The sequence below is a fragment of the Monodelphis domestica genome, chromosome 6 (genome assembly GCF_027887165.1).
Source record: "Monodelphis domestica isolate mMonDom1 chromosome 6, mMonDom1.pri, whole genome shotgun sequence".
Taxonomy (NCBI): Eukaryota; Metazoa; Chordata; class Mammalia; order Didelphimorphia; family Didelphidae; genus Monodelphis; species Monodelphis domestica.
Genome location: NC_077232.1, coordinates 87,915,867 through 87,932,710, shown reverse-complemented (window position 1 = coordinate 87,932,710; position 16,844 = coordinate 87,915,867). Strand labels below are relative to the sequence as shown.

General features: G+C 33.5%; 1 protein-coding gene across 9 annotated transcripts in view; it reads left to right on the top strand.

The window, feature by feature from the left end:
* KIAA0232 (KIAA0232 ortholog) overlaps positions 1-16,844 on the top strand; it is a 105,957-nt gene that overhangs the window by 25,858 nt on the left and 63,255 nt on the right. For 4 of the 9 annotated variants that reach the window (XM_056802400.1, XM_001364614.4, XM_007496765.3 and 1 more), the window contains one exon: positions 7,759-8,258. The exons of 2 other annotated variants lie outside the window; for them this stretch is intronic. In XM_056802400.1, coding sequence (XP_056658378.1) covers positions 8,028-8,258 — 231 coding nt within the window. In that variant the 5' untranslated portion in view covers positions 7,759-8,027. The remainder of the gene's footprint in view (positions 1-7,758; positions 8,259-16,844) is intronic. 3 more of the 9 variants (XM_056802402.1, XM_007496766.3, XM_056802403.1) reach the window with 1 other exon arrangement.

The window sequence follows — 16,844 nt, the reverse complement described above, 5'->3', positions numbered from 1 at the left end:
TAGATAAACTGATTTTGTAGTCTTATCATCTGCACAACTTGATCCCTCTTTTGAGGGAGGTCTTAAAAGAAAGAGTATTTGGGAAATCAACTGTTGTTCCCAAGAGGATGTATTTAAAGACTGGCTTTAACTGAAATGGTAGAAATGTGAGTTTACATTTCAAGAAAATAGTTCCACAGAATTTTCTCATTGTTGGGAATTTGAATATGATCAGGCTGCATTAAGAATTTTATATAACTAGTATATATTAAGATATCAATTCTTGTCCCATACTTTCTACCAGCACTGATGAGAATTCCCAGTAGCTTTGGGTAGCTCTCAATACCTTTTGAGGATTGGGAGGATATGTATCTCTCATAAGTATTTCAGCCCTCTATTTATTTTCATTATTGCAAGAGCTGAGCTTTGCCATTAATGTTTGTTTGACTATGAGAAAAGAAAGAAAAGACTGAGATTCTTTTCTGTAGCCACTTCTTCTTAAATTGGAATAGAGAGTGGACCATTGGATACCTTTGGGTTAATATGGTCCATTTAATGAAACCTAATATTAGAGAAACCAGATTAAAAGAATGTTACATGTGGATGGGGGATGGGGTCCTGGCTCAATTCAGAGGATCTGAATTCAAAAGTCATTCCGTCTCTCATCTCTGCTTCAGTTTGCTCAGCAATAAAATTATGAAATTGGACTAGATTAGGTTCTTTTTAGCAATTACACACTAAATCTATGGTAGTATGAATATTTAGAGCTTAACACATTTTGGAGCTTTAAAAAGAAAGGAAGTAGTCAAGTATTTTTTTAAATGCATACTCTGTGCCAGGCACTGTGCTAAGTGCTTTACAAATATTATTTCTCTTGTTCTTCACAACCTTGAGAGGTAGGTTTTCTTATTCTCCTGATTTTATAACTGAGGAAACTTGAGACCAACAAAGATTAAATGACTTGCCTAGAGTCACACGGCTAGTGACTGAGACTGGATTTAAACATATCTTTCTGACTCCACAGCTAACACCACCTAGCTGCCTTTAAAGATAGTAGAATGTTGTTAAAGCAATCTAGTTCTCCATTTCCTAATATTCGTGTTACTATGGAATAGTATTGTTTCTTTGCCTTTGTAACATTTAGGTTAAAAAAGTTAATTCAGGTTTCTTTCTACAAAACTTAAACATGAAATTAAACAATAAACTACCCAAAGATTATCACTGTCACCCAAAATCTTTATGTACTTGAACTTTGTAGAAGTTTATGCTAGAATATATTTTGCCAAGGGCACCTAGCATGGTCAAGTGGATAGAATCAGGAAGACTTATCTTCATGAGTTCAAATCTGGCCTCAGATACTTACTCCAGTATCTTTGTAAGGAAAACCCCAAACGGGGTCATGAAGAATCTGATATAACTGAACAGCAAATATTTTCCCAAACTTCCGTCATAACTAGTTGACCCAAAGACATAATATTTTTATAACTCCCTACACAAATAGGAAACCTGGAAACACCTAAATGCATAAATTGAAATTATTCTTTTACTACTCTAAAGAGTTTGAACTGTAGTGAAGTTCTCAGCCTTTGGGGGAAATTATAGTCCTAAGTGAAGATTTCTCTTCATATATAATGCAACCAATCAACACTTGGACAACATTTCTAACCCACATTGAAGTTAAAATTTGTGAATTATTTCTTTCTTACATTTGAGTGGAAAGTATACATTTTGATGGAAATTAGATGTGGGTAAAAAATTAGAGAACACTTCAAAAAAGTCTTATTAATTTGAACCCTACTACTTTCAAATCTGAAGCAGTCACTACTGGAAAGTTGTTAAATTGCATTGGTTTAGAAATAATTTCCTCACTGGAATTTATATGCCAATGAAATTATACATCTGAATCCCTCTTTCCCCCTCCACCAGTGAAATTAGCATAAGACCATCCAGGCTGAACTCTAGTTTATCTTTTTGGAGCATTTGTGGAACAAAGATTCGATAAGCAAATTAAAAGTTTAAATAAGATGATACAGAGAATATTTAGCTTAATTAAAAGAATAAACTAGTTTATGGACTTTTATTATAACTGACATTTAAGTAGCAATTTAAGATTTGCAAAACACAAGTATCACTTGATTATATCACTATGGACAGCTGTATGTTAGCTAACTGGCTAAGTATATAGAACCCTGGTTCTGGAGTCAGGAAGACCTGAATTCAAATCTAACTTCATGCATTGACTAGCTATGTGACCCTGAACTAGTTGCTTAACTTCTTTTTACTTCATTTTCTTTATCTGTAGATAATAACAGCACCTACCTCCCAGAGTTGTTGTGAGGTTCAAATGAGATAATTGTAAAGTGCTTAGGACAGTACTTAGTAAGTGCTATATAAATGTTAGACATTATTAGTATTGTTACCACCATCAGTTATTGTTATTTTTATTATTCACACTAACCTTTTGGGGTAAGTTCTATAGATATTATCATCTTCTACTTAATTATAAGGAAATTGATGCTCACAGAAATTGTGACTTATTCATGATCAATACAATCAATGAGTGAGTGTCAGAAGGGATTTTACAGGTCTCTTCTGACTCTTAAGTGGATGCCATAAATTCTTTCACTAATGAAAGTTGGATCAGTTTAGAGGTAATTAATTATACCAATGAGAAACTTTTTTTTTTAAGTAAGGACTAGACTATGGTTATAGGCCAACATTTTAAAACAACTTCATTAGTAAACACAAAAAGTAATATTCTAATTGTAAGATTTAATCCTTGAAGCACTATCTTTTACTGACCTAGAGTGGTCTCTTCTCTAGCCTCCTGGATATTCTTAATTTCTCTTTTCTTAGGAGCTATGGTGGACATAAATGGAAAGAACCATATTCCATCATTTCTAAACCAATATACAAGTAGTGAGATTATTCTGTTTGGCCTGAAGGATGAAGAAGATTACTTGATGGGGATTAGGAGAGAGTACCCTAAAATTACTTGTCATTGGCCCCTCCAAAAGTATTTTTAATCCAAAGTTCCTGCTAAGAAACTGGACTCATAGGCGGTAGAATAGAACAGAGTCCGGGCTGGATTTCTCAGTCCCTACTAGCTATTTCTAAAAGTTCAAACTGAGCTACAGTGCTCTGTGTATGTATAGGAAACTCTTTGCTTATGGCACAGATATCTACATTCAATCACAGTTTTATAATGAAACTTGATATCAAAGTTCATTTGTATATTGCAATCTGAATTCACCTCAAGAATTAAAGTGGAGTTTCACATAGGTATAACTGTTTTGGATTCACAGTAGTCTATATTTGAACATTAAAGTAGAAATTTAAGATTTTAAGCCAGGGTAGTTTCCAATTTCATTGTTTGATGTTGTAAAACCCCCAAATTAAAGCTTTTCCCCCAAGGAAATTTAATATTTTTATGTCCTAATAGTATCATATATGAACCAAATATAATTTCAATTGATCAGATTATGGAAGCCTTTGAATATTTTAGGTAAAAATAAATGTGCCCCAAAGGTATTCATAAGCCTTCTGAGTTGAGAGTACATTAGTTTTATATGTTACCTAATCTAGTTTCAAATTAGGTTGAGGAAAGTGGTTTGTAATAGTAAGAGTTTGCATTTATAGTATGAGCTTTGAACCCTGTGAAGTGAATAGAACTGCTATGCAGACAAAAAAAACTAAGATGCAGGAAAGTTGTTACTTGCCTTTTCAGTGTGAGAGCAGAGACTGAAACATAGATATTTTGATTTTTAGTCCAGGCCTCTTAGATCCAAGCCTTGGATCACCCCAAAGTATGGCATTGGGAGATAGAGGTTACAATAAACAATATGCAAAGTAGTAGATTGGGGTTATAATAATAAACATTTAATGTAAATATATCTCTTAGTTATTTAATATATTTTTTAAAAGATATCTGTCTCACTAAGGTGCTTAGGTACATCCTGGCATCCTAAAATAATGAAAATAAAGAGGTAGTTTAATGACAAGAATACAATTTCAGTAGGTCTCAGTTTCTTCTTCAGTTATAAATTATAACAAAATACTTAATACTTTAATAGTAAAATATAAATATCAGATATCTCAGATGAACTTAGTTTAAATAGTAGTACAGAGGGTATTTGATTATTTGCTAGGCAGATTTTTGAACTCTATTAGTTGGATGAAAGGTAGCTTGTCTTATAGTGACCAGCTACAGACCATAATCAATTCCTATACTGATGAAATAGCCTATAGCAATAGAGATTTTTGAACCAATATCATTGTAAAATTCTTATGTTATGCATTTGGTGTTCATTAATAACTAAAAGATGATTTCCAGATCTAGGTGAATTGGGGCCTTTTGATTTGCTAACTAGAGCCCAAGTACATTGTCCATTTTGGAAAAAAAAAAAAACAAAACTTGTTGTTCATCCAGCAAGAACTGTCTGCTCATTCTTTGGATCTGGGTAATTATATTGACCTGTCACCAGAGGCTATGTAAGAAGAAGCTAGGCATGGTGCTGGTCCTTGAGCACCATACCTGTTTTTTTGTACCCACTTCAAGCACTGCTAGCATATAGCACCTGTTGCATAAGGGGAAAATTATAAATCAACCGTACTTTTTATATACATGTTTCAGAGTCTTTCTGGCCCAAATTGTAAACCAAATTAAGGTCTACGTTCTTTAATAGTGGCTCTCGGCATATAGTCAAATATATATATATATGTGTATATATAAAAAAATATATATCTTATATTGTTAGAAAAGAAAAATTATTAATATCTGGATGATTTATAGGGAAAGAATACATTGTTGAGGAGGTAGAAATGTTCTTAGAATTAAATTTTAGGAACTAATCTTCTGCTCTATACTTTGTTGTATATCATGTTTTGTTTTGTTTTGTTTTTATTCTTTAAATCACTTAGCTGAGGAAAAGTATAACCCCCCCCCCATGATGGGAGAAAAAAAACTTATAATCTGAGTGTTAATTATTAAATAATAGTGTTTTCATAGGTTTTCAACCACAGTAACTATAATCTTTTATAAGTTTAGGTTTTTAATACATTTATTCATTGTAACTTTAAATATTCAGACTTTGTCAAATGGACCAATATTAGAAGGAACCCTAGCCACCAAAGACTTTAGAGTTGACTCAAGGATATTTTCCTTATGTCAGGATTTGCATGAGCTATATTCTCAGAATTTCATGTGCACATAATTTGTTTAGTGCTTTGCATTTAATAAACACTGAATGCTTCTTTTTCTTACTTCCAGTTTGAATATTCCTTATTCTACCTTCCCCAGATTTCAAGAGCATATAATTGATTTTTTTTCATAATAATTCATAATTTTACCCCATCATTTGCCTACTTACTTGTCTTTAATAGTAGGAATAGAGGTCTCCTAAAACCTGAACTAAAGCAATAAAGGAAATGTGAAGGGCAGATGAAAATGAAAGGAAGACTGCTTAATTGCTCTTCTTATCAAATCTATAACAATTGGGCCAGAGGAATTATTTTATTCTGATTATCTTTGTCTAAAATTAGCTGTTCCTTTCCGATTTTACAGGTTACATTGTAAAATATTTATTTTTTAAAGTAGTAAAAGTGATATTAAGTGTCATTTCTGATTTGGTTTTGAAAACTTATTTTCTCAAGTATTGTTTTATGATGTTTCATTATCTGTATTAGTGATTTATTAAAAAAGTATTATTTGCTTTCACAGCCAACTGGAAATATACTGGAACATAAATACATTTTTCCTTAAGATATCTAGAGTTGTTTTAAATTCAGGGAAGAGAAAGTGTGGTAGCTGAAAGTGATTTTTAAATGAAACGAAACAGCATAAATGACACATTAGTGACAAAATGAATTACTTTTTTTGCAATTGATCTTTGAATCATGTAATAATGTTTTCTTTGGAAAAAAAACTTACATTTAGTATATATAATATTGCAAATAACTAAATTCTGTGCATTTACTTCTAACAAAAAAATTTTAGCTTTAGATGTTTATAAGAGTATTTGCCTTTCTCACTTAAAACATTCACTAACAATTATTAATGCTGCTTTAAAAAATGATCACTTTGTGATAACTCTCCTGTCATTTAGCATGTACTGTAAAACTAAAGTGGTGTGGTATGAAGCTTACAGTATAAGTTCTTCCTACTGAGGATACACTTTGCTATTTTACTAGTCCATATTCTACTTAGCTTTATCATAAATGTTATCATTCAATAGGGACCATCTTTTATCTTCATCTCAGCTTTTACTAAAAGGATATTAATTAGGGGAAACAAAGATCTTCTGACAGTTATAATCAGACTTTCAGAAAGCTTGCCTCAGGAAAACGGAACAATTACTATTAGCAGCCACATTGATACAATTCTTCCTATGTATGTGTTTACCATATTCAGAAATGTGCCCTGTTCTTAGTTTTATAAAGTAATTTGACAACATGTTGTTTGCATAAAGGATAAACAGTACCTGTCAGGTAACAAAGTCCTTTATGTCTGTCAAACTTCAGTGATATTTCTATGAGGTTGTTAACTAATTACCACTTATTTTTTAAATTCATACATTTTGAATTATAGGCTAAGTAATGTTTTAGTACTTGATTAATTCAGCATTGCAGACAAAAGCCAACATTTTACTCATCTAGCAATATAGCAAAATAAACATTCAGTTCAATAGCATCCTTTATAAAGCACCTAATGTATATTGACCCCTGTGTTTGGTGCTTGGGGAGAGGTAAAGATGAATCCTTTCTTATTTCATAGGAGAAAATAGTGTAGGGTAGAAGAGATGCTACTCATTTAATTATAGTTTCTAACTATAAAGAGAATGGAAGTATATATGGAAGATTAGAAACAAGGTGGTGTGCAACTGAGAAAGAAGGGGAGAAGAGAAAGGAAACAAGCATTTATTAAGCATTTGTTATGTGCTGAGTACTGTACTAAGCACTTCTCAGATATTATCTGATTTGATCCTCACAACAACCCTGTGAAATAGACGCTAATATGATCTCCATTTTTATTGCTGGGGAACTTGAGGCTTGCAAAGCTAAGTGATTTTCTCAGTATTACAAAGCTAGTAGGTGTCTGAGGCTGGATTTCAGCACAGATCTTCTGGGGTCTAGGGTCAATGCTGTATCCACTGGGCCACCTTGCTACCCCCAAAGGCAGGGGATAATTTCTGATTGAGTGAAATTAGTAATAGTTTCATTGTTAGCATTGTTGTTTATTCTTCCAGCTGGAATGTGCCTTCTCATTTCTGCCTTTAAGAATCTTAATCTTCCTTTAAAACTCAATTCATGTGTTACTGCTGCTTCTGGGAGACTTTCCCTCATGCCTCCTTGTTAGCATTTTCTCTCTCTCCTCAAACTATTTGATTTTGTACATGTTATTTATTTCCCCTATTCCCTCCTAGACTGTAAGCTCCCTGAGTTCAGGAATTGCTTCATTTGTATCTTTATATCCCCCAAGCCCCAGAACAGTGCTTTGCATACAGTGGGTATTTGATAAATGTTTATTGAATTGAATTGCTAAGTATATATCCCACCCTAATAAACTGTTGTTTGGGGCATATGATCAGCAAATCTGAATGTTATTTTTCTCAAGTACTATTTTAAAAAATTAAATTTGACAAAAATAAGGATTTGTAAAATATTACTGTCAAAGCCCCTTTAGTAAAGTGACCAAGTCCATTTAAATTTTTAAAATTACTTTTAAACTTTTGATGTGTTGTCTTGTATTCACATGTGTACTTTTTTTCTTCGTTTCTGTAGGTTCTGCCGGAGACTCACATTTGGCCTCAATGTGAAATTAAGGTAGAAAAACACATCTACATGTGTTGCTATTAGGATAAGTATATTCACTGGTCATGCCTGAAGAGGGAAGTTCAGTTCTAGACAGCTGACTGCTAGCAAATATAAATGAGTATCCTAGAAGTCAAGCCTCTCTCCTGTTTACTGGAGTGAAAATCCCCTCCAGATACCAACGGAATATCAACTACAGAAAATGCTTCACGTTTTAAGGATGCCAGCCACCTAGATTCATGCACCCTCTCTGTACAGTTGTTGTGGATGGTTTGCCATCTGAAAGCTCCTCAAGCTCTTATCCAGGCCCTGTATCTGTTTCTGAAATGTCTCTGCTTCATGCTTTGGGCCCAGTGCAGACCTGGCTGGGACAAGAGCTAGAGAAGTGTGGCATTGATGCCATGATTTATACTCGGTATGTCCTCAGTCTTCTGCTGCATGATAGCTATGACTACGATCTACAGGAACAGGTATTTACATATTTCAGATGTTTCATGCAAATAAACTGTTGTCTCTAAATATGTATTTATTGTTGGGAAGGCACATTTGAGATGAGTGCTCAATTGGGAGAAAGTTGGACCTGAATTCAAGTCTTTGCTCTACTACTTAAAGCCTCTTCTTCTCTATGAGCCCCGGTTCTCTTATCTGTAAAATGAGAGGATGGAGGCAAATACATGCTAAGGCTCTTTTTAGTCTAAATCTGTGATCCTATGAATTTCTTCTTCTGAAATATTTCTGGTATTTATGAAAACTATTATTCCACTCAATTATAGTATATCCTTTACATATTGTGTTAATATTCTTAAGTTGCATTCTTAAATAACATTAAACAACACATATTTCTTAGTGTTAAATAATACAGGCTAACATGTTAAAGCAAATGCTTGTTTGAAATGAAATGTTAGTTTTTATAGAAGATTGTTCAAGCTAAATACTTTTAAATCAGTATGCATTATGGATTAATAAACTCTCAGGTTTGGTAGAGCAACATGCTTTGCCAAACATACTAATTTCTTTCCCATCTTCTTGTCTACCCCATCTTAATTCTGTTATTCAGTATACAAATTTCTTATATTTGAAAACAGCTTCTCCCAAATGTAGTTAATTTATGTGCTGAGTTAAAATTCTTTTTTACCAATTCCAAGTTTGCCACCAAAATTTCAAATTTTTTTCTACTACAAAAACAGACTCTAAATGGCTCAGTGGATAGAAAGCCAAGCCTGGAGACAGGAGGTTCTGTGTTCAAAGGTGGCCTCAAACACTTGGTAGCTATATGACTTTAAGCAAGTCACTTAATCCCCATTGCCTAGCCCTTACCACTCTTCTACCTTGGAACCAATAGTTAAGTATTGATTCTAAGTCAGAAGATAAGGGGAGGGAAGGAAGGGAGAGAGAGAGAGAGAGGGTGGGTGAGAAAAGAAAGAAGGAACATGCAATTAATTGCTTCTTAACCAATGAAACAAACTTCAACAGTGAGTTAATGTCCTTTGAATTACTGTTATTAAAGAATTTAAAATAAGATCATATATTTTATAGAACCTTATGGGGGTAGGAAGGCCCAAGGAATTTTGAGATTTTTTTTCTGTAATCTGTGTTTTCCTTTGACAATAGTTTTAGCTTTTCTCCCACCAAAAACGAAACTTCAATCTCAAAACAATGTTATAAAAGTCTTATTGCAGTTTTAAGCTATTAATTATTAAGGCCCTAAGACTTATTGAAAAGACATGGAGAGATTGCGGTCAGCTTATATACCTAACTATATATATATATATATATATATATATATATATATAACTATAACAAATAATTGGCTAGCAGCGTTACTTTTTCCAAATTCCAAATTTCCAAATTCCAAAATGTAATTCACTACCTTCTGAGATAATTTATCTTTACTGGATGGATTTAAGCAGAAAATCCAAATGACCATCTGTTGTAAACCTTAAAATTTCTTAGACTTATAAATGTTGGAAATTTCACCATTGGAAAATTTCATACTTGAAAAATTTCCTACTGATAGTCTATTGGAATGTGAACCCCCTTGGCATGGGAGAAGGACCCTTCTCCTCCCTACTTAAGATTACTTTAGGACAGAAACCTTTTGCTGAACAATGGAAAGGGCTTTGACCTATGCTTAAGCATAGAACAGGAATTTCTTTGAGTCATGATTGATTTTAGAATTGATACAATGGAGATACTTGGAATGACAGAACCAGGTCTTGGAACTTACAATCTCCACCCTACTCAGTCCTAACAGGATTTAGGAAGGGCTGCAGCATAGATCAAAATTTAATTATTTGAGAATATGACCTTCAACATACATGTGCAAAGCCACAGACCTCTGAGCGGTCCTGGGTTAAACTAGAACCACCATTGGCACAGGGGAGACATGGACAGTGATTGGTAGATGTGAGAACTGAGGGGAGGGAACTTGGATGTTTTCCTTAAAGATAGCGGGGGGGGGGGGGGGGGGGGTCTGAGGACTGGGGATTGTTGGTTGGAGAGGTTTTGCTCTGAGAGGTTGTGCTCTGAGAAGCTTGCTCTGAAGGAAGCTGGAGGTGGAGGCCCCTGAGACTTTTTCTCCATTTTGGTCACGTGAGTGATAGGGACTGATCTCTTTTCTTTGCCTCAGCTATCTAAGGGCTTGGGCCTTTTGGCCCAGCCTAAACAGAGGGGGTATTTAAGCCCTATTCCCTTCTCTCCCCCCCCCCCCTTTCTCTCTCTCTCATGAGTTTTCATTTAGGAATTACATAGCTGAATTCCTTGGCGACCTTAAATTAATATATATCAGTCTTTTAAAGTGATTTCCTTGTCACACTGTTAAGGATATCTTAGATAGGATACATATATATTGCATGGGAGATAGAGTTTTAGGGGACCTCTAAAGTCCTTTGTAAACCTAAGATTTTTTATAATCACTTTTGTATCTGACCTGCAGAATGCATCTCTTATCATTTCTGGCTAAGCTTTAGCTTCTTCGCTTAGGGTATGGATCATAGATTTAGACCTAGAAGCCATCTATCTAGTCCTAGAGATCTATGGATATGGATGGGAAACAAATTATATCTTTATTTTCACTAATCTCTAAATGAAATTTAGCATTTTCTGCAATTATTTAAAAACATTATTCTGAGAAGAACTTCTATGTACACCTCACCAAACTGCCAAAGGTAGGAGTCCATGACACAAAAATGGTTAACCCTTGATTTAGTTTAACATCTTTATTTTACAAATGACAGAAAACAGATCCAGACAGGTTAGGTAATTTATCTATAGTCACACAAGTATTAAGTGAAAGAATCTCTAATCTGCCTACTTTTGTTGGTGGCAAGTTGGTTTCAAGTTGAAATTGTGGAAGGAGGGGATGTTATACTTAATGTATATCTAGAAGGATTATTTTAAGATAATATTATTTTTTTCTAAAAGTGTGGTACCAGGACCACATTTTCTTCTTCATGTTATTATTAAGAAGACTTTTAAATAAATTAATCACTTTATTAAAACTTTTTCCCTATAGTATTATATGGCATTGTAAAGGAAGTTGTTTTTTTTTTCCTGGCTCAAAAAGGAAACAAGTTTAGAACTCATAATCTTGGAATCTCCATTATAAATACCATTTTGGTTAAGATTTTAAGGGATTGTGTTTGTCATTCTTTCCTTAACAGTGTGAAATATTAATAAATATATGTTAGTTGTGCTTTCTTTAGCTTTTGAATATATTATTTCATCCATGAATTCCATATTTAGTATATCTTTTACTTGCTTTGTTTGTATGATGTAATCATAGTCTTGTCTGATTTACCCCCATATTTACTATCCATTTAGCTTTGATTTTGTTTTTGTTTTTGACTTTAAGAATTTGATGCATTTTTACAATTCTTAAATCTTTTCCCATAGAATATGGCAGATATTTGTAATTAATTATGTTTTAACTTGTATTGTAGTCATATATCAAATGTTAGCATTTCTCAGTCTTTTTAAGTTTATTAGTATGAACTTAAATAAAACAGGATAAGAATTCACTTAACATAAACCAGCCATTTTGCCTACCTATACCCATCATGTTTTGTGTTTGTGTGTAAACTTTTGTAAGCACACATATAATTTGCTAAAATATAAGTAAACAAATTTGGGGATATTGTTTTTAAAATCTTTGCTATAATTAAACACTCCTCTAAGAACTTTTGGTAAAATATACTGAGTTTTGTGACATCTGGCATTAAGAGCCTTTGCAGGTTGCATTTAATAGTAGAATTTTCCCCATGTTCAAACTATACATCAATGGTTTAAAATAGACAAGGAGTACTTCTAGATTATTTAGCAAACTGTAGAATATTTTTCAAGATAGGAAAAGGAAAATGACAAATTCATATTACCTTATGAAAGTTAAATGACCAAAAAGTATTTTTAATGTTCTGTACTATAGAAAGCTGTTCCATTGTTTTAATCACTTTTTTGTTTGCCTCTGACTGAATACAGTTTCTCTTATTAGAAGTTCTACAGATAGTCAAAATTTCTCATAAATTACAATTTTAAAAATATGCAAATATGTAGCATTCTTCTCTTCCACTGTCTGTCAAAGCCTATATATTTTAAGGTCCAAGTCATATGCCCCTTTCTCTTCATTACGCTCAAGTTGACAAGCATTAATAAGTTCTTACTATATACTAGGCACTATGCTGGGAATAACACAACCTGAAAGAAAAACAATTTCTGCTCACAAGGAGCTTACATTCTATGGGGGAAGACAACACATAAAAATAATCTGGAGAAGATTGGGAGTCACTACCTGCATGGGATCATTAGTAGAGAAAATCCAGAGAATCAGTATTATAACCATAAAAATATTGGAAACCTGGTTAGCCTGGGCCACCATTTCAATATGTAGATTCTAAGATGAACCAGCCAATCTGAAGGAGGCTACAGTGGTGAAGGATACTTCCAGTGTTTGAAGTTCAATGGTGAGTGAACTTAGAGGGTGAAGAGGTTTCTATGACATTTCAGAGAAGCTTAACAAAACACGGGACAAAAGTGATCTCTTTCTTCTCTGAAATCTTCAAGACACTTTATTGTAGCTATTCATGTCATTTCTTACCACCTCAGCAAGATTAAGGACTGAAACCTCTGTTCATTTTTATAATGTACATCATAATTTCTTCCACATGGGTGCTTAATAAACATTTGTTATTTAATTGGATTGTCAAAAGGACATGTTTTAAATTGAATTAGGTTAAAATGGAGAATTAATCTTTAGCCTACTATAATGGATAGAGCAAAATGGACTTAGAGCCAGGTATATATGAGTCCATTGCTCAGACTTAGGAATTATTTCTAGGCAAGTCATTTAGCCTTTTCTCAGTCTATTTACTGTAAAATGAGAACACTCTTTAGTCAGAATGGACGCAATCCTCCTGTTTAGTAATTAGTTAGGAACATTTATTAATTGCCTACTGTGTTTCAGAACTGTGCTAAACACTGGTGATACGAAGAAAGGTAAAAGACAGCCTGTTCCCAGAGAACTCACAGTCTAGTGGGGGAAACAACACAAAAATACTTTGGTGCATCAAAGATATGGATTGGATCATTTGGAGGTGGGCTCAGAGAGAAGACCCAGAGGGATCAAGAAAGGCTTCCTGTAGAAGATGGGATTTAAGCTGAGACTTGAAGGAAACCAAGGAAGTCTGGAGGCAGAGAAGAGATAGGAGAGCATTCCAGGCATGAGAACTACCCAGGGAAAATGTCTAGAATCAGGAGGTAGAATGTATTGTGGTAAAATTATAGGGAGTCCAGTGTCATTGGATCACAGAGTATATAGAGTACATAGTGTATGAGAAGATTGGAAAAGTGGCTGGGGAAAGTTGAAGAAAGACTTTAAATGCTGAATAAGAGTTTATATTTTATCTTGGAAGTGATAGAGAATTTATAGAGTAAGAGATTGGGGATATGTGTCAGACTTGTGCTTTGGAAAGATCACTTTCACAACTGAGTGTTGAATGGCTTCAAGTGGGGAAAACTTGAGGAAAGGAGATCAATCAGTAGACTATTGCAGTAGTTCAAAAATGTGGCAATTGAGGGCCTACTCTAGGGTGGTAGCAGAGTCAAAAGAGAAGGTGGCATATATGAGAGATGTTATAGAGGTAAAATTGATAGGCCTTCCTTGGCAACAGACTGGATATGAGGTGAATAAGAGAAAGGAGGCAAGAATGCTGTCTAAATTATGAGTCATGGTAATAGGGAATATTAGTACCCTCAACAGTAATACAAAATTAGGGAAGAAGAGAGAGCTTTGGGGAAAAGTTAATGAGTTTAATTTTGGACATGTCAAGTTTAAAATGTCTATGAGATCCATTTCTAATATCTAATAGGTAGTTGGAGATGTGAAACTGGAGGTCAGCAGAGAAATTGGATTCTGTGAATCATCAGCCTAGAGATGATAATTAAATCCATGGGTGCTGATGAGATCACCAAGTGAAATAGTAGAAAAAAAGAAGAGAAGAAGGCCTTGAACAGAGCCCTGAGGACCTGAATTTTGTGGTGTGACTTGGATAAAGATCAAGCAAAGGAGAAAATATCAAGAAAAGGGTATTTGACAGTGCCAAAGACTGAAAAGAAGTCAAGAATGAGGATTGAGAAAAGCTCATTAAATTTGGCAACTAAGAGAGCAGTGGTGACTTTGGAAAGAGTAGTTTTGGTTGAGAAATGATGCCAGAAATCAGAGGCTGAAGATGTGCATATGATAAAAGTCAAGATAGTTGAAGATAGGAAATGGTGGGATTGTGACATATTCCTATTTTATAGATGACATATAAAAATGCTAAATCGGCATCTAACTCATAAGATTGTTGTGGGGATCAAATGGAAATAATGTGTGAAAAAGTTTTGCAACCTTCAAGCAATAGATGTTAATGCATTGTTATTATTATTATTATTATTATTAATAATATAGCATTCCTGATCATGAGAAACCTATATCTTTGTGCTTTCTTGGTTCATATATTGTAACAATAAAATAATGTTTTGGTTTCCTATAGGACCAAGAGTATGAGAAGTTTAATGTTAATGTTGTTAACAGAATTAAAAACACATAAATACAAATTAGGACAATTGAAAATAAATTAATTCAAGTACAAATTTCTAAAGATTGTACAAAGACCATTTGTAAATATAAAAAATCCCCAAGTATTAGGGGAGGAGATTTGGTGTATATAGCAGTGAGCAATATGATGGAGAGGCTGCCAGTATAATGCTAGAATCAAATATTTCTGCATTTTCTTGAGTTTCAATTCATTTCATACTATTACTTGGTTACAAAATATTTCACAGTTTTAAAAATCCAAAATGCAGAATCAAATAACATAATATTAAGCCTTTTTTTTTTTTGAAATTTGGTAATTGGCTTTCTGTACCTCAAAATAAGGTAATTTTAGTTATCAACAGCAGCAAATTCTTTAACTTCACAGACTATATGTCAAGTTCATGCCTTAAAGAGCTATATAAATGTTAGCTATTATGATTATGATGATTCTAATTCTATAATAATTCTAATAATTATGATTCTAATACCAAAAGGTTGACATCAATATTCATTCATTAATTCAAAGAACATTGATTAAATCTTTACTGTGACAAGAATCCTTGCCTTCATGAAGCTTTAGGATTTGTAGGGTATAACACAAAAACATAGGCAACTATTGTACCCATAATAAGTGAATTAGAGTATAGCAAAACAAAATTCTCTTTGAAATTTGAAAGGAGAGGAGGAGGAGAAAATATCAGAAAAGACTTCAAGGATGTGGCCTTTGAACAAATAGACCCATGATATTGCTGTGAACAAAAAGAAGGGTAGGAAATCTAAGCAGAAAACTTCAGTAGTTAACATTAGCCCTTTAGGCCTATATCTTTAGGAACCAATCTTCAATATCTCTTACAATCCCTTTCCTCACTTGTGATTTAAGGTTTATTAGTTACAAGGCATTCATAAATGCACTTTGGATTAGGTTTAGGATCATCTGTTAAAATCTTACTCTGCTAAGTTGAATACAGAGTAGGAAAAGAAGAGAAACTATTTTTAAGATTTATGAAATTATTGAAGGTATATAGGGTGAATGTGAATTAAAACTCCCTAAAGTTCGAAAGAACTAAATCTAGAACAAATAAATGGAATACTTTGTGGAGTAAATTTATGGATTTTGTTATCCTGAGAAGTAATATATTTCATTTCCTCAGGGGATCTGTGATCTCATTGTTGGAGGTATGTCCTTCAACAGTACCATAATTTATATTCGTCTTTTCATCCTTTTCTTCATCTGTGCCCTCCAGTAACCTTTAACATATTTGGTTACCTGACTGTTGCTTTGTTTTAACCAAGTACCACTGTGATATGAAAATTGTCTACCACTGTGTTATGAAAGTTGTCTGTCTCTTATTCTTTAATTCATCTAATTGGTCTACCTCCGTTTCCTGTTTTATTCTCCTAAATCATGTCTTTCCTTTTAAAAAATATTTTTTGCTTCTGTTTGTAAATTGTTGCTTGATACAGTTACAGCTTATACCCATACATCTCTCTGTTGTCTTTTAAGTTACTTATGATTTTGGTCTTTGGAAATTATGGTGTTCTATCATAAAGCATCACTGAAAGAGTATTGATATTAAAAATATGTGGGTTTTCTTCATAGAAAAGTTTGAGTTCATTGAGAAATTTTTAGGAAAAAAATGTTTGGTCCATTCGGCTCCCTTCCTGAATTAAATTTTGGGCCCTCATTTGCAGCATTTAATGAAATCATGGCCTAGACATCTCATATACATAACTATAGATAGATAGATAGATAGATAGATAGATAGATAGATAGATAGATAGATAGATAGATAGATAGATAGATATAGGTATATCTTAGATCAATTCTCTCAAAAGGTAGAGAATCTCATATTAGCCAAGTCATTCAGTAAACATTAAGTGCCTACTATATGCCATATACTGTGCTAAACATTGGGGATACAGAGAAAGGCAACAGTTACTGACCTCAAGGAGCCCATAGTCAAATGGGGGAAACAGCATGAAA